Below are 23420 nucleotides of genomic sequence, written 5' to 3'. Positions count from 1 at the left end.
AATGACAACAATTTTATTGTAACTTCGAAAAACAATGGAGACATTAAAGAACACAGATGAAGCAGTCCCGATTCCCTAGCCGCTTTTGGACTTTTTTATGACGTCACAGAGTCTGGTTTGTGCGATTGGCAAACGCCAAAGTAACCCACCGCTAAGACACGTGAGTGGACGATTGTAGTGGTGCCCTTAGATTCGTTTCATGACATGGCTTGAATCCTAACGTGCAGTTAACGCACTTAAAATATATTGAGTGCTCTCCCACTTGACGTCACTGCTGTCCACATCACGTGACTGTAGAACGAAATTTTAACGTATTTGAATACTTGCGTTTTTTAGGTTAAAAACGCCTTTCGTGGCTGGAATGGATCTGAGTGAGGTACTGAAGCCTTGTTCTTGCAAATGAAATAAAATTGTATTTTGTCTTCTGGCCCGTTAAGTGCTAAGCTTAACTGAGAACTCAAAAGGGCATATCCAGTGGAAGTATAGTACTAGAGTTTAATGGGGCTTTTATTCCCTGCCTTTATCGGCCGATACAATGACAGAGCACAAACACTGTAAACCCTTTTCATAACAGGAACACTTTACTCGAAATCTTTCTTTATCCGAATTTTTCATTACTCCTACTGCAGTGAACAGCGATCAAATAATTCCTCAATTAGCGAAGTGCCGTTTGTAACCAAATCAGCTTACGGTCCTGAGGCCTTCGTTGTTCCAAGAGTTTACTAAAGTTAGAAGAAAAGTGACTACCGCATGCCGGCTGTGATTATTTTTTATTTGCCATTTTCTTTGTTATTTGGTTGCATTTATTTATAACTACGCCTTCGTAAACGTTTGAACGATGCACATACTTCCACAACGTATATTGAAACTTAAAATACGGTAAATACTGGCAGTTAGGAAAACAAAAACCACTGGGGCAATACTTTCTTTTATTTCGGAGACAATAAAGCACGAAGAAGGGAACCCAACAGTTTATTCATTGCCAGAAGTTGTGGCAACTTAAACTTCATTAAGGCTGACAGGAAGAATCTCCTGGAGAGAAGCATTAAACTGCCTGAAAAATTGAGCCTTCCAAACCTCCCGCACCAGGGGATCGACAAACTTGAAAATGACTCCAACCGCTGCCATTATTCGGTCCCCGAATCCTTCGAACCTTACGAGTAGATCCTCTGTGTCCACAAGAAGATTCGGTCCCATATGCTGCAGCATGACATCTGATCCGGAGCCCTCGACCTTTAGCTGAACCGTGAAACGTGAATATCCGGCCACCACCGTAATTGTGCCTTCGGCTCCGGAACAGCTCTTCCACGGCACAATGAGACGGGCGCCACCGTCGCTGACTATGTCGAACTGGATCACTCGAGTGCCGTTCACGCAGTAGCGTTGCAGGGGGCCGTAGCGCTGTAGTGTGTCAAGGCCGGTAGCCTGTAGACGGCCGGTCTCAAAGATTCCGCCGTACCCGAGGAACACAGGATCGGTTATCTCCCGTTGTTTGGGAAGCCGCGTGAATATTTGATTGACGGCGTGATCCACATTCAGGTCGGAGAAGTCGCAGGAATTTCCTCCGAGCTCTGCAAACGAATTCATAGAGAGGGAAGCCTAAAACACGTGAACAGAAGAAACAGGGTATGCTAGTGTTGTACAGTAGCTGTTATTCGAACCAGCGCTCAAAATTACGAACGGAAGTGTCAAAGCTCACGAGAGAAATGATGGTGCTGTCCAAATGCTGTCTATGAAAACCGAAACCTTCCCGAGTGATGCACGTTTGGAAGAGGCATGCAGTACAGTGGTGAATGTTAGCCTTCCTGTTTGACAATCCTCGCTCACTTTTAAGCTATGCATTCCTTGAAAATATGGGACGTAGTAGTTGGAAAGTATAAGTTTTGTCTTCATCGAGCACGTGCCATAATGAGGTGGAAGAATAGTCAATACTATATTACAACACTGAGTAACTGAAACGAAGCCTTCTTATGTATACATCAGTTAAACGAAACAAGCGTCGCGGAGTTTGTTTATTTCTGTATTGATATCGCGGAACACTATCATTATCAGAACTATTTTTTTTCTCACCACTTCCTAAACGGTACCGAAAACAGACTTTAAACTACAATTTTTGGGGAAACTTAACGCCATTTCTGTACGCACCACTACCCAACCTGCGTCTGCTTTGGTTTCCGTTTTCACCGCGCACTCCGTACCCTTCACTGTAAACGCAAACTAGCCGGAAATGGAGTTTTAATCAAGTAATGTGCCCTGGAAAGTACCTATAGCAAAAAATGTACTCCCTAGGCATGATCTAAAAATGTGGACGAACCTCCATGGTAGTACCGTTGCCCATCCGTGTAGCAAAAGGGAGGATTTAGAACGACTTAACACCATTTGTGAGATGGCGTTCGGTTCCTTGTAAACTACCACGTCCACAATAAACTCCCCATCGGAGGTAATCATCTCAACCGGGCGGTCGCCATGTTAGTCTTGTGTTGCTTCCGTGTATCAGCACTTCAACCGTGGCCTTAAGGCCAATTAGAACGAGTAAGCAGGACGCGACGGTTGCATACAGCTACAAAACCGATACCGTACGTATACCCGTATAGATGCTTCAACCAGCGCGATCACAGGCAGACAGCGCGGCCGTGTTGTTTCAATCTGTTTATTTTGGCGATAGGTGTTGTCAAACTCTGCTGCTAACGAAGAGACAGTTCTCGCCGTTGCAAACAATTGCTATGTTCATCTGTTTCGCTTGCTTGCGCATATATAGACGATTTAAATTATCGTGCCAGCGCGCCAACGCACCCGACTGCAGCGACTCAACTTGCCCTGGCGGCACGACTTGCTGCCCGGATGTAAACAACCTCCGCGCAATCAATGCAGCGCGGCCGGTGACTTGGTGCTGCCGGAGCTTCAAGCGCCTCGCCTTGGGCCATCATTTTTTCTTATTTGCGAAGGATTAGTAGTGCCATTTGGTGGAAAGATTTTTATGTGCCCCTGTCACACGACGAACGGCCGCTAACAGCATTTGGATACGGCGACAGTTGTGGACAGCTCGCTGGTAAGTGGTCTGTCATCAGTCAATGCGTTTGTCAAACGTTTGGATAGGCTTAACTGCGAAATACCCGTGCCGCACACAGCACGTACACGCACGGACAAGGAAAAAAGCGCTCACTCGTTTTATTTTACTTGTTTGTGGGTTTTGGGGTATGCATTCGCATTCTTTTGTAAGCCGGTTTGTAACAGGGCATTCGAGATAAAATCGCGTGTCGCGCGCGGCGTCGTTTCAAAGCAACGTGACGGTTACTTCATGCTGGCGAAAATCAGCGCAGTCAGACGGAAGCGAGAAGGAACGTAGAGAGGTCGGGAAAGAGGGCGCTCATAATTAAAAGAAAGCGTAATGCAAGACGAGAAAAGGAACGCGACCCGCCTGCATTTCTTCGAACTTCAGGACAGAGCCGCACACGGGTACGTTGCCACAAACTCGAGCGTACGACGTCTAAAAGTACCGTATATTTTTTTTTATTTTTTATTGTACAGGGCCTAATTCTTGTTAAGTCGTCCGATTCATTCAGTTCAGTTCTATTTGCCCCTAGAAAACGCTGGAATTTGTCGAACGAAGCGGCGGTAACGCGACCACTCGCCGGCAAGAAAATACCAAAATAAAAACTCCGCTGCTCAGCTTTCACCGAAGCTGAGTTCTGTCGAGGGGGCGAGCGTAGCTTTGCCAGTGCTAAGGCGTGTCGATGATTCTAGAAGGAAGAAAGGCAAGTGGTGCGCTCGTCGGCGGCGGGCGCGTTGCGGGTTGTGCCCTTTATCTCCGCGAAGTGCGCAGTTATAAAAAAAGAGACTAGCGCCGAAGCAAGTTAGCTACGTTTGGGCGTCGTTCACAGGTAGCCGAATCGCCTCCGACAGCGGTGCATCGTCTGGCCTGGTAGATGAATATTGTGGGACTCTGTCTCTCATATGTATCGAACTGTTCGTGTTCTTTTTAGTTAACTGCTCTACTTTGTAATATCTATTTGTCAACGCTCCTGATTGTATGTTTTGTATTTGAACTGTTGCTGGCATTTGTATTCATTCTAAGCTACCTCTTACGTTCCTGTCCTCGTGCTTGTACCGTGTTTTGCCTGTCCAAATATAAGTCTTTGTGTTGTTTTTGTTCAAGGCTCTGACTCATTCTTACCGCTCTGGTCGGTAAGAATGAGTATTGAAATGAGTAAGAATTTTACGTGTGGGGCATTTTTTTTTTCTTTTTTGCTTTTTCAGACAGATGTTCCTTTGACTCCCTGCCTGCATTCCATGAACGCGGAAATTGGCCTCCACATCGATGGCCAGCGTGTCTTGACTGCATTATCTTTACTGGGAGGACTGTGTAGTCTGTTTGCATCGTTCTGGGTTTTGAACATTCAATATCCCAAGAAGGCACACAGAGCTCTAACGTTTGTGGAACATGCCATTTTGGACCTTGCCAGCACCAAACCACGTGTGAAGGATTTAGAAATAATTAACTTTTATCGCATGAATATCGCTCACTAATATTTTATTTGTTTTCAATCCTGTAATCATTGGATAGTAGTCAAAAAGAATTCCGTATTATGTTTCTGACTTTTTCTTTTTTCTTTTTTTTTACTGAAAAGAGGCTATTTGATGGGCCGTTCTGTATGCTGATAATACAGCTATCGTTTAGTGAAGCAATAATTTTAACAAACTAATTTAAGTTGAAACAATTATCTAAATAATGTTGGCAACAGGTGCGAAATGAATCAACTAAAAATTATCCGAAAAACATGAATTTCATGGCTTTTTGTTCTCACTCTAAAGAAGCTGTCGCGATAGCACCCATTCTGTTCTATATCATTGCAATTAACCCGTCAGACTCGGTCACTTTTCTTGGCGCATTTGTGTCTTTATCAAAACGCACTGGTGTTTTGTGCAGCATATTTTTTGTTCTTTATATTACTCATTTATCCATAGCCATCTCACTGCTGTCTGTCTCCTGCACCATTTATCTCTTGTGCCTTTACCACCTACAAAGTGCTCGTTACCTTTCAGTATCAAATCTCTGCACAGCTCTCGCTCATTTCACCACCAATTGAAAAATTGTTTTGTTGTTGTAAACCACTGCAACCATTTTTTTATTCACTTTGTGTACTGAGTACTGATGCGTACTGATAAGTTCTGATAAGTACTGACGCGTTCTAGATCCTCTAGTATTATATAATGATTTCACTTACCATGCGGTTGTGTTTGTGCTGGTCTGTTTTTCTTGTATTTCCAGTTCTTGCATTAATATTGTTTCTACAATTTGTTCAACTAGCACACTGCTCTCGCTCATTTCACCACCAACTGAAAACTTTTTTGTTATTGTAAACCACTAGAACCATTTTTTTCACTTTGTGTACTGAATACTGATAAGTTCTGATAAGTACCGACGCGTTCTCGATCCGCTAGTATTATATAATGATTTCACTTACCATGCGGTTGTGTTTGTGCCTATCTTTATTTTTCGCGTATTTCCAGTTCTTCTAGTAATATTGTTTCTACGGTTTATTCAACTAGCATCGTATTGCTGTCTTCCATTCCTAACTGGCGTGTTATTTAGCAATGTACCATTTGTGCTTTCTTATAGAAGGTCGCCCTAAGTTTTTATTTCGGAACCTCCTTGTGTACACCATGTACCATGTAAACTTGTCTGCGAAAGTTCGTTTGAAATAAACCTGAAATCGACAAAAACCGTGTGAAATCAGTACTCCCGCAGGGAACTAGAAATTCTCCCTTGTGGCCTCGAAAAACTCCTTTCGGAAGGCCTACAAAACTCTCCAAGCTTTGGCAAAACTCCATGCAAAAGAAGTAAATGCTTCCCTTGAACCTCCTAAAAACGCCCCTAAAATACCATAAGTACTTCCCAAGGGAGCCATAATAGGCTCCTATTCAGCCGCCTAAAAATTCCATAAACATCACTTAAAAACGCCCTTTAAAAGTAAAGAATACTCCATTTTCAACTCCTTAAATTCTCCCGGACATTTCTTAACACTCCTTAAATACCTCCTTCCCATCACCTAAAAACGCCCTGCTTTGAGGAGGTAAACAAAACCTCCCTGTTCCATGTAGTAAAAAAACTCCTACAAGGAGGATCACTAGAGGACAAGCGAAAAAGAACCTCTAGGGAGTATATGGGAGGCAAAAAAGTTTAGAGTGTTGATCCACATCGCTTGCTTGTAGCCGCGAAGTGCTTGCGATTTTATTCATGAAGGGATTAGCCTTAGATCATTTCTTAAATACTGAAGACCGTCCACTCCCTCCTTCTGATGACACCTCCGCAGGCGGGATCGGCAGTCAAAGGGATAATAGGTATCTTCCGACGAGAAGTTTTCTGCAGAGCCGTCGTCATGGGGACTGCGAGAATAAAACGGCTACCAGTGCTAAAACCAGCAAAGGTAAATCGCTGTTAATTCGGCAATAAATAAAGCCGCTGTTAATTCGGCAATTCCCTTTACGAAAAGTCCATTGTAGTACCATTTGTTTGAACTCGTTTATACCTAACTTAAAAGCATCCTGTCTCTTTGGAGAGCTATAAAATGTTGAACGATGTGGGCACGTAGGATTTCAAAATCTAAAATCTGAATACTGAATGCGCAGGAAATTGAAATGCCCCCGATACCGCTGCACATTTTGTTTTTGCAGTCTTTGGTCTACTTTGATCAAACGTTCGGATGATTTTACGGGTTCGCACTCCAAACTGAATTTGTGCCATTGCAAAAAGCAGCTAATTTATTATCCCGAAAAAAATGAATGCATTTTTGTGTAGCTTCCGCCTAACGATGACGATGGTTGAACACGAAGCTTTCTAGCGAGGGATTTTTTGTTGTCGTCTGACTTTGGACTTTCACTCACCGACAGCGGGAACTTTGACTCATTGAGCCTTCACTTTGACTTACACGCAGTTTCGACTTTCGATTGCAGTGGCTTTGACTTTGACCCTTGGATATTTGATTTCGAAAGAAGAAATCTTCGCGTTCAGCCATCGTAGTCGTTAGACGGTGGGATGCATGACTTTTTCTGTTTAATTTTGCACGTCCGTAAACTTATGTACAAATCCAAAGTGCTTCGACCGTGCCCGGGTGGCGCTTTCGGATAGACGCCGGCATTATAACAGTTGAGACCTAGGGTTGATTCCGACCACGAGTAGAGTTTTAATTTTTCTCTACTTCAACCATGATCATCGCCATCATCAGATACAGTTGGCTTTGCCACAGTGCATTTTCTACGCGACTTACGCCAACAGTGAGACGACGAAAGCTTCGCTTTAAAAAGGTGTCCACATAAATGTAGGGCTTTACCAGGCACGTGCGCATTTCACAAACGTAGGGCAAACTTAAGCTCACCAGAATCGGGTGGTGCTGCCTTGACCGATAATGCCAGGCACACCACAAGAGCGATGACAGCGGTGGCTCCAACCATCTTCATCCTACCCGAGAGAAATGGAAAGAAATATAACTGAATTCGTTCGTTTCAAAGAAAAAATTCTATTCCTCGAGCCAAAAACGTCTTTTAGGTATTGACATTTATGGCTGTTTTTTTTTTTTCATTACCACTCAGGACTTTCCGTTTTGAAAAATGAGGAAAAGGGGGATACACTAACAGAATAAAACGTAAAAGTAAATGAAATAAAAATGTGCTGTCATTCTAAAACCCCGCAGCGGATGGCATCTACAAAAGTACACATAAGAGTTTCCCCACGCGCATGATAGCGCGCATGGTTTCACCCAAAGAATTTTGTGCTAATTGTAGTGCCAAAGATTCGCCCATTTAGAGTATATTGGTCACTGCGAAGGACGCAGATGCCCCGTGGGGGTAGGCGACGATATGTGGTCATGAGCAATAATGGGTATGAAGTGAAAGGTTATTAAGAAGATGGCGAGGATACAGAAGCGGCATCACTGAGAGCGGGCCAGAATTTCGGAGAGCTTAATGCACCTTGATCTCACCTGCGGCTATTCCTCTCTGCGTCTACCTGACCACCATCATATGCAGGGCTACCCTTTTTTGTTAATAAATACCTCTGCAATCGGTGTATCTGCGGGGTTATAACAGAGTAATCCCTCGTTACCGCGAACTCGTACAATCCGCTTAGAATATCGAGATAAGCCCGAGCCTAGGGGCCCTAATCTCGGCTTCACGAAATCTCAGTGGATTTGCCATGTTTTTGCGTGGGAAAAACATAAACGATCAGTGACGTGTGCACGTGCAAATATTAGGACATGCACTTTGATTTAGACCTTATCTTACAAAGATAACTATCGAGCTATCATATATTGCGCATCAAGATGTAAAAACACTTTCTACGCATTCTAAATATTAGGGCGGCTGCCCAGGCTGCAAAATAAACACATTTTTAAGGTTAGAATTGCACGAAGACGCAGGCTCTGTAATCGGCCGCTGCAGCCGCTTTTCTGGTGGAGGCGAACACCAAGAACGCCCGTGTGTGCGAGATTTTGGCGCGCGTCAAAGATCCCCAGGTGGTCAAAATTAATCCAGAGCCCGCCACTACGGCACGCCTCATCGCCTGCGTTGCGTCGGTGCGTTAAACCTTACAATCAACCAAATTAAGGTAAGATTTGCCGTGAACACCAAAACGCGACCGATTATCTTTGATTCAAAAGCGAGCGAAAGCGTGTAAGCTAAAAAAATTACACCATCTCCCCAAAGGGAACTATGTGGTGATGCAAAGCATGGGGGTTCGGTGTAGGTTCCACACCGGAGCAGTACCGGGGCAGGCGGTGTCTCGGAGCAGACTGAACGCCGCGCAGCGCGCGCACCTGCTTTTATTCAGCTGGAGGAGAGGAGAATGGAGGAGAGACGCGCATGCGCAGTGGGGGTGTGGACGGCGCAACAACAAGGTAGGGACATTCCTGAGCCGGCACGAGACGAGCCGAGCGGCGCGGAGGAGAGCGACGTTATCACAGCTGGTTAGGGCTCCTGGAGCGACAGTGTTGCCGGTGTCTTCCTGAGCCGGCACGAGACGAGCCGAGCGGCCAGGAGGAGAGCGGCGTTATCACAGCTGGCGTGGAGAGGGGGACGGGCAGGAGAGATGCGGACGCCGGACGCCGACGGACGATGGAGGGTTGACTAAAAGATGCTTTGCATCTAAAAACATCGCACAATCATGTTTTTTCGTGTCTTGATTCCTTTCCATCTCTTTTATTCCACCGTTCAGTTCTCTGCGTCTGCGGTGTCACCTTTGCGGCCGTCGTCGCCGTTACGCTACCGTCTGCAGCTATATGTTACAAGTTGCCGGCGTGACCAGAGGGAAAAATCGCCGTGAGCATTGGTTGAATAATGCGTTAAAACATCAAAACGCTACGCCTGATAATGGCAGAGCGTACTGATGACGCCAATTCCCTCATTTTGTTAATCTCAACTTTGCATGCGCAGTAATGAATAAAACAGTCGATGCTCTTTGTTATTTTTCGTTTGAATTACATTTTGTGACTTACCACCTTACTAGAGGAGTGCGGGCAAACGCTGTGATGTACCGGCCTCTTGTGTTGCTGTAACGCCATACCGCAAATAACCGATATTTTATTGCAGCATGTAAAAACATAGTACGTGGCGTTATTTTAAAGCAAAGCTTTTTACCTCTACCCCCCAAGGATTCTTTCGCGACCGTTGGTGTCAACAGAAAACTCCCGCGAACAAACAAAGAATGTACTGGCTCCGACAGGAATCGAACCTCAAACTAATGGAGTAACAAAGCCAGAGCCCGGTGTCTTACCGATTCAGCTACGAGCCCACGCGGAGACGGGCAAGACAAGTGGTGCACTCACCAAGCACATATACAGGTTTAACCCCTGCAGTCTCGCTGAATGCCACGCGACAGCGATTAAAGGAAGCTCACACCAACCCATGGCATCTCACTTCTAGTACGCCAATGTGCTAAAGCCTGTGGCTTATAGTGTTCACGAAAAAAATCTCAGCTCCTTATCGTCCGCCCCAACGCCAAACAACACCTCAAGGAACACATTCAAATACTCCTTGATGGCCAGGCCATCACTCCATGCCCCAGCATCAAGATCCTGGTTCTACATCTTCAGGCCAACACCAAGAGTGACGTATCCTTGCAGCGCCTCAAAAACAGCATCAACAAAATCATACACATAATCAGGCGAGTTGCCACCAAGAAGCGAAGCCTCAAGGAATCAGATACCTTTCGATTAGTTAAAGCTTTTGACCTCCCGAGAATCTCTTACGTCAACCCCCCGTCTTCTCGGCAAGGACATAAAGCTGCTTTATATAGTGATTAGAAAGGTGGTTGAGCAAGCCATTGGTCTTCCCATGAGTGCATCCACAGAGAGAGTGCTTAGCACGGGGCTCTACGACACGGTGGAAGATCTGAGACAGGGCCATCTTTCTATCCAGAGGCTCTGAATCAGCAGAATTGCGGCGGGTCGCCGCACCCTTCACCAGATTGGCTAGGCAGCACAGAATGTCACTCCGATTGATGTAATCCTAGTCTTTTGGCGACAAGAACTAAAGATGCTGCCTTTGCTTAGAAATATGAACCCCTCACACGACGAGGGTCGCCGACAAGTAGAGGCTCAAGAGCTCAACACCCCGCTCGGTGGGGATCATGCCGTTATGTACACAGACGCCTCCTAACATCGAGGGTAGCAGGACGCCATCACCGTGGTCACCTCCAGAACCAACCTCCTTGCTTGTACCTCGCTCAAGACCGAAGACATGACGGCAGCACAAGAGGCAGCCATCGCCTTGGCTCTCGCTCAACCAAGGGTTTGTAAGGCAGTCACCGATTCCCAACAAGCCTACCGGAATTACCAGTCGGGTTTGCTGTCCCGACCTGCACAGCGTGTGCTAAAAAACCCCTCCCCAAATGGTTCCATTCAGGTTATCTGGACACCCGCTCAAGATTCCATGGAGGGCAGCGAATACGCCCACCAATCCTGCACTTTTACCCCCCGTGCTATGGAGCTGAAGGAGGACAGTCACCAGCTTGTCTCGTTCAGTGACATAACCCAGAATTATCGCCTTCTGAGTTAGACCCTACCTTCGCCTTAGCCTGGCCTTTCCAGAGAACCACAAACTACCCTACGGCTCATACAATCCAGCTCCTTCGCACACACCACGCGTCCTAACTTAATCATTCCGAATCACTACGACGCGGAATGTAAATTTCGCTCAGAAGTAATAACACTCTGCCACATAATCGTGGTGTGGGACTTTAGCCCTGAGCACACTCCTTCTTTTCCGTCAACTACCCAACAAGAGCAATGGAAGATGCTGCTGTGCAGCCCCTCTCGGCCTACCCAGCTTCAGCTGATGGATAGAGCATAGGCGGCGCGGACTGAATATGTGCTACAGTAAAGAAGGAACCACTCCCGTGGGGCAAACTCTGGGCCGTTCAGAAATCTGAATAGAAGTATTTCCTCCTTCACTTCTCCTCCTCGGCTCCTCCTCGGTATCCGCCGCCCATCTTGTCCCCTCCGTCCGCGACGGCAGAGACGGAGAAGTGAGATCGTCTAACACCCGGTTTTGAGCTTTAATTTGATAAAGAAAGAGTTTCCACTCATGTGCTACACCAAAACAACTCATCGAACCACAGTTTATCCATGGTGCATTAATTTAACCTTACCAAGAATATCTCTTTGAAGTAATAGAGGGTGTGGTTAAGTAGATTTCACTTCTGTCTGGTTTCACTATTTGTAGAGTGACGTGAGTGAATTTATGCGACGTCGCACGGGTAATCGTTGTGGGTGCCGTTTACAGCTTTGCTTTCCAACCACATTCCCAGGGTGGATTGGCGCTACATTTTTTTTTGTCCTCAGTTACAGGTGATATGGGAACAGTCAAAATTATGATTCATTTACTGGAAAATAGGTTTAACCTAGCCACACGTGAAGCTGCGGCTGCTGCGAATTCACGGGTATTTCATTGCGACGAAGGTACGTGAAATTGTTGGCCCTATTTCGCGGCGATGGCAGCCGCCACTTCCAACCTATTACTAAAAATCACGTGACCTCTACGGCAGCCTAGGTTGGCAATGTGCGTTGTATACATTCCTATACATTCCCGCCAAATGTTTATATTACGTCACTTCTTCTCAGCGAATCAAGGAGACAGCGTGGCCTGCAAGCCATATTGGTGTTGAATAGCAAAAACATCCGATGTTGCAATGCCGGTTGCATGTAGTCTTTTTCGCAATTCCGGCAAAAAAATTTGCAACCCGCTCCGATGGTTCAGTGGGAAAGGCGTTTTTTCTGCTGAGCACGAGATCGCGGGTTCAACTCCCGGCCGTGGCGGCGCTTTCTGATGGAGGGGAAAAGCAAAAACGCCCGTGTGTACGAGATTTCGGCGCACGTTAAAGATTCCCAGGTGGTCGAAATTAATCCGGAGCCCTCTGTTACGACGCGCCTCATCGCCTGCGTTGCGTTGGCGCGTTGAACCTTTCCATCAATTAAATAAAAAATTTTGCACCTTTAGTAGACAGAAAAGTGTGAACTTCAAATCTGCGCCCACTACACGCCATGAAACCTCAAAATGACGACAGCATACACCGCCGCTTTGTCAGCCGGAAACACGGGACCACAACTGAAAGCCAAAAAAATCTTCCGGCGAATCATGAGGTTACGCACATGTTACGACAGGTTACGCTATGTCGAGAATCGGGCTGTAGACCTCGCGGTGGCATTCAAGCAAGTCCAACAGCAAGGAAAGGTTCCAGTAGCTTGCACGTGAGCAGTGTAACGCGGGAAAATTTAATCGCGAGAGAGAGAGGGGGGAAATAGCCTATACTGCAGCAGGAAGACGCTAGGTCAAGTGGGGAAGCGGAGGTACAAGGTGAATTGTCTTGAGAAAACCACCACCGTGCTTGTCGTGGGAGTGGGTGTGGTTATACGGGTCTTATGCCTCTCTTCTCTTATGCCTCTCTCCTCTTTTCGGCCCATGGGCGGAAAGGAGAAGAGAGGCATTTGAGTAGCAAAGGTGGCACAGGACAGTCGTTTTTCGACCACATTCGCAGGGAAGTAAGATACGCTGCCAATTTTGAAAGCAAAGCATTCTAGCTGTACCAGACAACTGTTCTTTCGCGGCGTGCTGGACAATCAACTCCCAACGTGGCGGAGGCGGGGGTTGGGGGAGGGGGAAAGGCGGAGGGTTTCATTCACGGAGCACACTGTAGATGGCGCGGCGAATTTACCCCGCGTTCCCCGCGTGGAGGTGCCTGCTCGCAGGCAGGCACGTCGGTGGTAGGGCTTTGTCGTCTGCTTTAGCGACGGTTGTTTTGGGCCTGTTGTGGCGCAGCTTGGCGTTCATTGCGGGCTTCCTTCGCACGTAGGGCAGTTGCAAGATGGGCAAGTTCGTAGGTGTTCATAAATAATCACAGCGCGAAAGACGGGGCACACAGACATATTCCCCTCCTGCGGTTATTCGTTATTCTTCTATCTGTCCGGTCTTTCGCGCTGTGATTAGTTCCTTCGCAACGCTTGATTAACTTGTTCGGAATCACTCCTGGGTAAGCCGGATCCGACGGCATTAAGTGGTAGTACGGCAAATATGCGTTAAGGATTGGTTTGAAGAGCGGTAAAACAAAATTTACAGACCACATACAGGCATCTGGCCGCTAGAGAAACGCTACCTTTTGCGCACTACTTGCATTGAATGGGACTCCGTTTTGCTGAATTGATGAATACAAATTCGGTTGTGTTTTAAGAGGTATTATAAAGGGCGGAAGGAGCAACTGGTCCTGATAAATAGTGACTATAAAAGTTGCCTCAGCTTTCTCGCAATTCTCAAACTAAACTTACTAAACTAACTACTTTAAATCAGTGTAAATGGGAATCACTAAGCGCTCATGCCGAATTGCTTCGGTGTCTACGCTTCGGTCGCGCGGTGGTGCAGCCCCAAGCTAGCACATCAGGATGGCTAGGTTCCGCTGTCTCACCCTTCGAAAGACGAACCTCTCCGTTTTTTTTATGCCGACGCACGGTCGGGCTTCGGCGGTGGCGTCCGCCGCTCTAGCCGGGCCATGTCTGACGCTGCTGCGTTCGGGACGCCGCCCCGCGAATTCCATGTAACGGCTTGCAGAATATCTCGTTTCACTCTTTCTATAATCACATGTGTGTGAATTCAAATGACGTCGCATGGGGAACTGTAGTAGGTATCGTTGATAGCCTTGCTTTCCAACCGCCTTGATAGCGTGGATTGGAGCCACTTTTTTTATCAGAAAAATATCAGATAAACTGGGTTTTTCTGGGTCAATTCTACAGCTATTCTTCCCGTTGTGGAATGGTTCGGGTTTACCAAGTACTGACCACACATCTCTCCAATATCCCTCCAAATGAGTTATTTTTGTACCACATACTTCAGCAACTAATTTGTCTGCGTGGTGCAAATTATCATGTAATTCATTTCATTCTACTTCTCAACCTGTCACTTCCATTGACCTAATTGCTTTATCCTATTCGAGCACCTGGGTAATCTCTGTTTCACATTTGCAGGAAAACATGCTCGGAAAACGTATTCTGATTGCAAAACTGAGGGTAGTTCGGAAATGTCGACTCGACCCGTGCACACAGTCCATCTTGCAGCTATTCTTGATGGTATAATTGAGCCTATATGAACAGTCACACTGTTGTAGACCTTACTTTCACGACTGCCTCGTCGGTGGCAATGAAAAAGGGAATAAGAATAGTTATTTCCAACGGTAATGTCTGCCTCACTTTTGTTTGCGAAATATAATTGAAATATAATTGCTCCAATGCATTGGGATTAGCTTGTACGAGTCGGTACGCACCATATATTAATACGGAAATCACGCAAATACTGGTCGCCTGTAATCCATATTCTTCTGATTTCAGAGCTGGTCTTTACGCCCATGGTTCGCGTTTTACTCGCTCTTAATTGTACATGAGACTATTACTGCACACGCATTCCTGAAGACCTGCGCATGAAAACACGAAGTACTCACCGAGAAAGTTCGTCACGGTGTAGGCCGCACTCGTCACCAGAGAGACGTTGATGCGTGCTGTACAAGACGCCTCTTCGAAGCAATACTGCAACTCCAAGAAACCCGGGGATGCGATGGTTTATAACTGCTCTCTCACCGGAGGATGTTGTGATCTTTCTGCAGCGCGACTCCTTGCGCAAAACGGTAGCAGGAACAGCGGGCGTAAAGTATTCACTATGCAAGGCGACGACGTGCTGTTACAATTTGGTTAGCGCGCAAAAAGAGGATGTGCGAATTCCTATGGTCGAGGCGGTGCATCCGCTTGTTGCGAGTGACTAACTAAGAAGGGTCGAGGTCGACTGACCTCCGTTCATTACGGACCGACAGTGATAAAGGCCTGGGGTTGTGGCGTGCTTGCAGCAACAGCGGACGTCTGCTCGCGAAATAATACGCCGGATTACTAATTACGCAGTGCCGCCGTGGGGTGGCTCCGTTGTAGTAAACAGTATGTGTGTCAGAAGATCAAACGTCTGGGTGTCTTTCACGGCATCAACTGAGGCAGCCAGAAAAGGAAAATTGCACCGACTAATTGGGGAAGTAGCTACAAGTCTTCCCACGATGGCTGGAATTCGCGCCTGTTGGAGATGTACAGTGTTAGTCCTTATTTACTGGGCCATAGCCATGTACGTAGGCCACAAAAAGTAACAATAAAAAGTACGACCTTGATTCTCGACTGAGGATGAAACCTTTTACCCCAGAAATCTGGAGAAAACAGCATTCTTCTTTACTGTCATAAGGTGGTCACAGAAGTAAGTTTTTGTATTGCTTTTCACGACTTTGATAGTTTTCTGACCCCCAACATTTTGGTGTGGCCTACAAAGTTTTGACAAAGACTGTGCGTCAGAAATAGTTAGTAGATACTCTGTAGGGCTAAGCTTTGAGTAAAGGCTGCGTCTAATCTCACGGGACCCGTGACAATTCCCTGTGGGAAATTCTTACAGCAATTTTCATAAATGCTGGCTGGCATAAAATTTTCTGAATAATATTACGTCCCAACGTAACCTAACATAACATAACCTAACCCAATGTGCCATAACCTATCCTAATCCAGCCCAACTGCAACAAACCTAATCTAAAGCAGCCCTACGACACAGAACACGACCTACATTAAATGTAATTCAATCCATTTGAGAAGTCCTGTTGTCGATTTCTTGATGTAGTAAAAGCCAGAGTAAAGAAAGTATTAACGAAATCACGATGACCAAAAATTCCGAAAGCTAAAAAAAACGTCGCATTGTTGGATTCGAACCTCACCCTTCTCGTTTAAAAGAAAGTACTATACCACAGCGCAACGTAGCAGCTACAAACAAGCCTTTGTAGGGAATATTTATCTCATAGAACCTCCGCGTAGTGTGCTTAGCCAACGAGAGGCGACTGCAGTGAGGAATTTCTGACGGCCATTGTCATGGTTGCCGGGATAATGAACGCTACCTTGAGTAAACTGGGTTAGGCACAGCCGTACTTTGAGGAGGAGGATGGCGAAGCGGGGCGCACAACCCACTGCTCGTTTTCAGGTTTATGATCATGGGCGACGGCTTAGACGAACGAGGCCAATTACTTTACCCACCAGAAAACAAGGGCTACTACTAAATGTTTCCTCTCTCATGCTTCGAACCAGGCCAGCGCACATTCTTCGCCTGCTCTGAACGCGACAATATGCAACTGTCTCCTCAAAACTGTCAGCAAAACAATCTCAAGGGTTTCGTGGATTATCTCCGCAGCGGCGCGCAGTTTACACCCCTAATATAGAGGCGAACTCGCTAGATTCTCCACAAGTCGAAGCATCCTGGCGATGACTTTCCGCGAAGGATGGCACCAAAAAGCTGGACATGTACGGCAACTTACCTTCAGGGGCGATCGCTCAACTTAAGGCATCTCATAAAAAATCTAGGAAATTTGAGAAGAAGAAAATTTGTTGTCTGTGCCTCAGTTGTTCAAATCCTTACGATGCGTTCTCACTACAACCATTCGTAAATATAAAGTCGACATCATCCAAGAAGAACTGGTGATGTCAAGCTTTGTCGTTTCTGAATATAATGAGGAAACCTTGAGCAAATCAGAAAGACAGCAGTTTCTATTTTTTTCTTCGGCTGATTGGATTCTTTGATATCTTATTTGTAAATACTTTCAGTGTGAATACATTGAAGAGTGAAGTGGGGTGCAAAAAACAACAACAACAAAACATAGCAGCGTAAACACAAAATATACAACCATATACATTGCAAAGTGGCTCAAATTACACGTACATACCAAAATAACATCAAAGAGTACAGGTCTCTTTGGGCAGGAAGCCGCTGTATCCCAGAATCCCCGAACGCAGCGTCATTTCTCTTAAGCCATTCTGCCTTCTGTGTGGCTGGCCTGAGACTATCGAACATTTGCTTAGCGCTTGTCCAAAGTACTATAGTGAGCGAAAGAAGCTTGAGGCAGCATTACTACGCTTGGACACTCACACACTGAACGAACAAAACATTTTGGGCATGTGGGCTGGCAACAGGAAACAAAGCCTAGCCGAGAACGCCCTGCTTACACTTTTTAGTGACTCCTCTCTGGATTCTCCGCTCTAAGTTGCGACAAAATTTAACAGACTGCGAAACAATGTCTCAACGTTGTTTTTTATTCATCTGAAATAATCATTTGATTCACCGCCCAGTTGTATGCGAGACGTTTATTGTTTTACTGCTTGTACATAGTTCATTTGTCGATTTCCATATTCATTCCTTTCTCTTTTTGACCCCAGTATCCGCCCCCCCCCCTTTCCAGAGGGAAGTAGCAGGCGCAAGATTATTTTCTCAGGCCGACCTTTTTCCTTTTCAATGAACATTTACTCTCTCTCTCTCTCTATCTCTCTCTCTCTATGTGTGTGTGTGTGTCCCGGCATGCACAGTGTCTGAGCAACTATAGCATAAACAGCAACATAAGTATGCTTCGTTGTCACGCAATATTTTAGCAAGTTTAAATTACTGCTTATCGCTTGGTCGGAATTGCGGCCTGGAAACGGTGGACATAATAACCCGGCGGTAAACATCGGCGCCTTTTAGAACCACAGTGTCTACAGCAGTTGTTCTATAAACCTTTTGCGAAGTGACGTCACACAGGTCAAGAGGGCTGCTGTGCAACCAATATTTTGAAAACACGCGGGGGACGCAGGTAGGATTGCTAACGGGGCAGCATTTTTTTTCAAAGCTTCTGCTACTTCGTTAGCTGAGCAGTCCGCGTACGTCATCACCCACGTGAACTCAATTATTTAGCTAAGAATGCCATTCAAATGTTGTACCTCGCCAAAGACTGGACAGATGGGGCCTACGGGTTTAGCCGGTGCGTGGCGGAGCATACCCTTTGGATTCAAGAGGAGTTCCACAGAGGGCACTTCAATGGAGGAATGAATGAATGAATGAAATCTTTATTCTATACATCTTTTGCCGGTATAGGTCCCCTCTGTTCTGATAACCTCTAGGTTGCCTGTCGTGGCTTCCTAGGCGGCGGCGTAGTATTGCTTAAACTAAGTTGAGTCCTTGTCGGGAGCTTGTTGATGTCCGTTGCGGTGGCGCTCCAGGTTTTGCTTGATGAAAGCGGTGAGGGCGGTTGGGTCTTCTCGTGACGAGAGTCCCACGATCGTTTCTTCGCCTGGTCCCTTGTTTCAGTCGCCGAATAGCTGACGCTGATCCAGCACTCCCAGGCATTTCGAGCACTATGGGAGTGGTCTTCCTTGGTAAAGGGCCGATCGTGCTGGGGTTACGAGGGTACCCGTTTGCGCGTGCCTCACTAAGACCTGTTCTTCTTTGGTTAGGTGTGTGTGTGTGTGTGGTTAAGGGTAAGCTTCCGGGTTTTGTCGCACATCTTTCAGCGTGATGGGTTTTGGTGGGATGCGATCTCTCTGGGGCTGGATTCGGTTGCAGGGAGCCCGGAGTGAAGTTTCGCTGGCGAGTCGGTTTACTATTTCGTTACCCTGCATCCCGACATGTCCAGAGGTATCCAGAAGAGTCTAATCGTTCCTTTTATATTTTCATAAAGCCTGCGTGCAGGGGGGTATTCAATCGTATAGGATGCGTGAACATGCTTGTTGGGAATCAGTGTAGATGCTTAAGGGTTCGGGTGGGCGCGCGTATTTTCAGATGGCTTGGCCACCTCCTACCTCTCATAGATAGGTAATTCATAAGGGTGATAATGATAATGAAAGGAAACAGAAACGATTGGACACGGTGTGTTAGAATGCCATTGTGTCTATCTAAATACTGGTGGGGCAATATTTGTCTCCTTGGTAGCCCTAGAGTTTAGTGGTATAGAGTAAACATAACTGCGTGAATTAAACTAAATAAAATTGAAATGCTGGTGCATAAAAAGAGCAGAGAGAAAAACAAAGCCTAAAACAGCTGCGACCACTATGGGATATAATTTATTTGCATGATGCCGGTAAAAGTAGCGCCAAAATAAAAAGTAGTACAACGAAAATATAATACTTTTTTTGGTTAGAAGCACGCATCGCCTTACAAAGAGGATACCGTTACAAAAATCTTGCACCCGTCTGTCTAACGACGACGATGGTTGAACGCGGACCTATCTCGGGATAGATTTTTTGGGGCGGCCAATCCCACACTGCAAGTATGTGGTACTCTGGGGTATGTGGTACACTGCAAGTATGTGGTACGCACCCTTTCTCTTGAATGCCCACAGTATTTTTCGGGTGTGAACTCCATAGGCCTAACGTTTCGGTTTGGGGTGTACGGCGCGAATCCGTAGCTGCTGCTTGGCGTTCGATTCGACCATGTCGAAATGGAGCAATCGCAGAGACACCGGCTTCGTAACGCGAGGGACACAGGTTTGATTCTGGCCACGGGGAGCGTTTTTCTTTCTCTAACTTCACCCGCGATCATTCATGATCATCGTCAGATAAAGTCGGCTTTCCTGCAGGGCGTATTGGTGCACAACGTCATCGGTAACAACACTAAAGCTTCGCTCTACTGAATCAGTTCATAATTTCATGCGACGTTTTCACACTGGGTAGGCAGTAACTTTTTGAGTAATTTTCGAAGATTTTCTAAAGTAATAAAACAATTTGTTAGTTTAGAGATTTATGCAAAGTGTTTAGCATGTAAGGATGCCATAGGAGGTCACAAATGGCTCCCACTATCCCTATGACTCTACTGTTTCTATGATACGACTGTGGACAGGGTGTGCCCCAAGACGCATGCGACGCTATCAAAATCTATGTTAGAAGCCATGGAATGCCATTCAACGTCACATTACGATAGAAGAAAGGGGCAGTGCGACTGACATCTACGATCAGGCATAGCAAAAATAAAATGCAGTCACTGCATCGTAGACACTGTGGAAACATGATATCGTGTAATGTACGGTTGTGCTATATGGTACATCAAGGCTTAAATAAAAGAGCGCTAAAAACAATACATGAAAGCTAGATAGGCAACAGAGGTGAGCTTATATTGTTCTACTGCCTTTTGCGTTCTGCTTACAGTTTCTCTTCGTTTAGCCGATGATATCGTATCACAACAGTAGTTTAGCCTATTATTTTGTTATCACTATTGTGATTACTCATTGAGGAGTACGGCATACGCACACTCCCTGGTGGGATTTAGTTTGTAAGGAGGCGGACGCAAACCACGCGAACTGGGTGCGAACCCGCCGCAGTACGAGCGCGAACCGACGTCTGTCTCGTCGTCTGGTTATCACGCACCTCTTGACACATATCCTTCACAGGGATTGAGTGGTATAACAGCGGAACAGTCTCTGCCACTGCTTCCGCCAGTTCCAGATGAGAGATGCTTAGTTCGACGCGTGACAATATTTTAATTCTGTAGGGGCATCCTACAATCACGTCTGCATATTGAGTTTCTTGTGATAGGAGCACAATCTACTGTACACAGACGGTGAAGGGGTCATGTAGACCCTCAAGCTTGGCATCGCCAGAAGAAGGAAGGAAAAACGCCGGGAGGCATCGCTGCTGCTGCTGCTGCTGCTGCTGCTGACGATTTCAGACCGGACGTTGCGTGCTATATCAGTTGACGGTGTGAAATTGTGCGTGTATCAAGATTTCAGCACGCTGTCGCACAAAAAAAAAACTGACCAAGAGCGCAGAACTTGAATTTTTTTTTACTGAAACCTAAACAATCCGCACGAGGGAATAAATGGAGAACAAGAAAAAGGTTCATGGGAAGTCCTCATCCCAGCACCATCCGATTGTATTGTGTATGTACTACACCGTAAGAGGAAACAAATGAAGTGTCTCCCTAATCACACCAATTACTTTCTTCTGCAGTCTTAATATCATTGCCTGTTTGTTGCTTGTAGGATCGTTAATAACCGGAACCCCTCTGTAGATCACCGCGTGGCCATAAGTGTAGTATGCGGACCCAGCACACCTCCACTTGATTCCTAATTTTGCATTGAACTGAAATAAAGTGGCAACGCCAAGAAAGCGATGTGTCAGTGTCACTCAGCAAAAGAGATAAAAGAAGTAGCGTCTGTCTGGTATAGCGCGTGAACCCATGATCATCATCATCGCGAAAATCCCTTGTGCTTCGACGGCTAAGCCGTTCGACCGTTACGAGGTTCGCCGCTGCTCCCCGTGGTGCTTTCTGCAAAGTCTCGGCTACCACTGCGACCGGAGTGGAACAACTTCACCGCTGCTATGGCTCGTTTCTTCAGGAGGTCGCCGGGGCCGTCGCTGATTGCTGTGAGGTAGGAATGTAGGGTCTTCCCTGGGTCTCGCTTGACGGAATAATGTTCACAAACTTAATTGTGCGCTTCTATCCGAAATTGCTTGGCGCGCTATCTTAAACCGTCTCACAATCTACCAGCTGCTGTTTCTCAGTGCCTATGGCGTTGTCGCTGAGCACAAGGGCGCAAGTTCGATTCCCTGCCGCAGAGGCCGCTTTTCTAATAGACGAGAAAAGAGAACGCCCGTCTGTTCAAGATTTGGCGGACGTTAATGATGCCCAGGTGGTCGAGATTAATCCAGAGCTCTCCACTGCGGTGCTCCGCATCGCCTTTGTACCGTCGGCGCCTAAAACCCCAGAACCCATTCATCAACCCTCTATTATCTAGAGCAGCGTTTTTCAAGAGCTTCGTGAATGATTTCGAACCAGCTGAGTTTCTTTAATTACTGCTGAGAATTGAAATATATTGCATCAACACCGTTGACCATAGTTGCATCAATGGGAATAATTGAACAAAAACGCTTTCTTTGGGTGAATTGAATCTCAGTGTACAATGCACAACATGGAGGTAATGCGCACGCATTGAAGAATCAAGGATGCGCTTTATCTGATAGCTGTCAGGATGCGTGTGTGTAGCTTTGCCCCTCTTATGGTCGTTTTGTAGCTAAGCCGTCTCGCGCACTCGCTTCAAAGCTATTGCAAAATGTTGTTTAATTTAACTCTCTGTGTGAATAAGATGCCTGAAAAATATTTACGCCGATATTGAATGCTCCGACGGCGCTACGAGTACTCCAAGCTTCAGCAACTCGACATAGTTAGCTAGCCCACGGTAAAGTTGTGAAGTTTACAGAATTCCCGGGCCCGGTCAATACGTAGCCTTTTACGGAGACGATATGCCGCAGATTTTGGCTGTAATTCTTTTATTAAAATTTCCCGAAACGAATTCCAATAACAATATTTGAGAAATAATGATGAGTAAGTCACATGTGCATACCCCGATTGATACAGTAGTCCACCATACTTAAGTCAGAGTAGTTATCCACCATTAATGCTACTCAGGTACACCATCTTCACAGTAGCTTTAGTAGAGCCAAGCAGGCACTGACTACTCATGGAAACTATCAAGTGACGAGATGCGCGGACACGTGGAAGTAAAAATGAGCCATGCGGGTGAGGAAGGTTGTTGTATGTTTTGTGGAATATACAAAGACGTGCAATTTTGTATCGAGGTGACAGAACAGGGAGAATATGGGAGGATTTTATTTGGCTGATACTGGCACATTTGTCATAAATGGAGGAGATGAATCTTGTGGCATTATTTTGAATGGATTCAAAAATGTTAATTAGGTATACATGGTGAGGACTTGAAATTGCAGTTGCGTATTTCATTTTAGTGCTAGCAAAAGCTTCAAAGGCCATTTTTTGATGGATTGCAGGGGATAATGATAGTGACTAGAGCCGCTAATTTTGGCTGGTATTCTTTTATGAAAAATATCCCGAAACCAATTCCAATAATAATAATTGGGAAATAATGATGAGTAAGTTACATGTGCATGCCCCGATTGATACAGTAATCCACCATACTTAACCCAAAGTAGTTATCCACCAATATTGCTACGCTGCCACACCATCTTCACAGCAGCGTGAGGCCGCCAATTTCTATTGTGAGCAAATTAACGTCGAGAGACTACCGTCAGTAAGATAATAGAATCTCCGTATATTTATTTATT

The 23420-nt window shown here is 45.9% G+C and overlaps 1 protein-coding gene across 1 annotated transcript; it reads right to left on the bottom strand.

Moving 5' to 3' along the window:
- Positions 1 to 999: 999 nt before the first annotated feature.
- On the bottom strand, positions 1000 to 15170 carry LOC144140021 (uncharacterized). The gene is made up of 3 exons (XM_077672234.1): positions 14975 to 15170; positions 7377 to 7459; positions 1000 to 1571 (listed from the first exon to the last, which is right to left on the bottom strand). The coding sequence occupies exons 2-3, from the start codon at positions 7456 to 7458 to the stop codon at positions 1000 to 1002; spliced, it is 654 nt and encodes a 217-aa protein (XP_077528360.1). The 5' UTR covers position 7459; positions 14975 to 15170.
- Positions 15171 to 23420: the final 8250 nt, after the last annotated feature.

This window comes from Haemaphysalis longicornis, unplaced genomic scaffold (assembly GCF_048455015.1).
Source record: "Haemaphysalis longicornis isolate Haplotype H1 unplaced genomic scaffold, Haemaphysalis longicornis Haplotype H1 scaffold_5, whole genome shotgun sequence".
NCBI classification, from domain to species: Eukaryota; Metazoa; Arthropoda; class Arachnida; order Ixodida; family Ixodidae; genus Haemaphysalis; species Haemaphysalis longicornis.
This window is presented reverse-complemented; position numbering and strand designations above follow the sequence as displayed.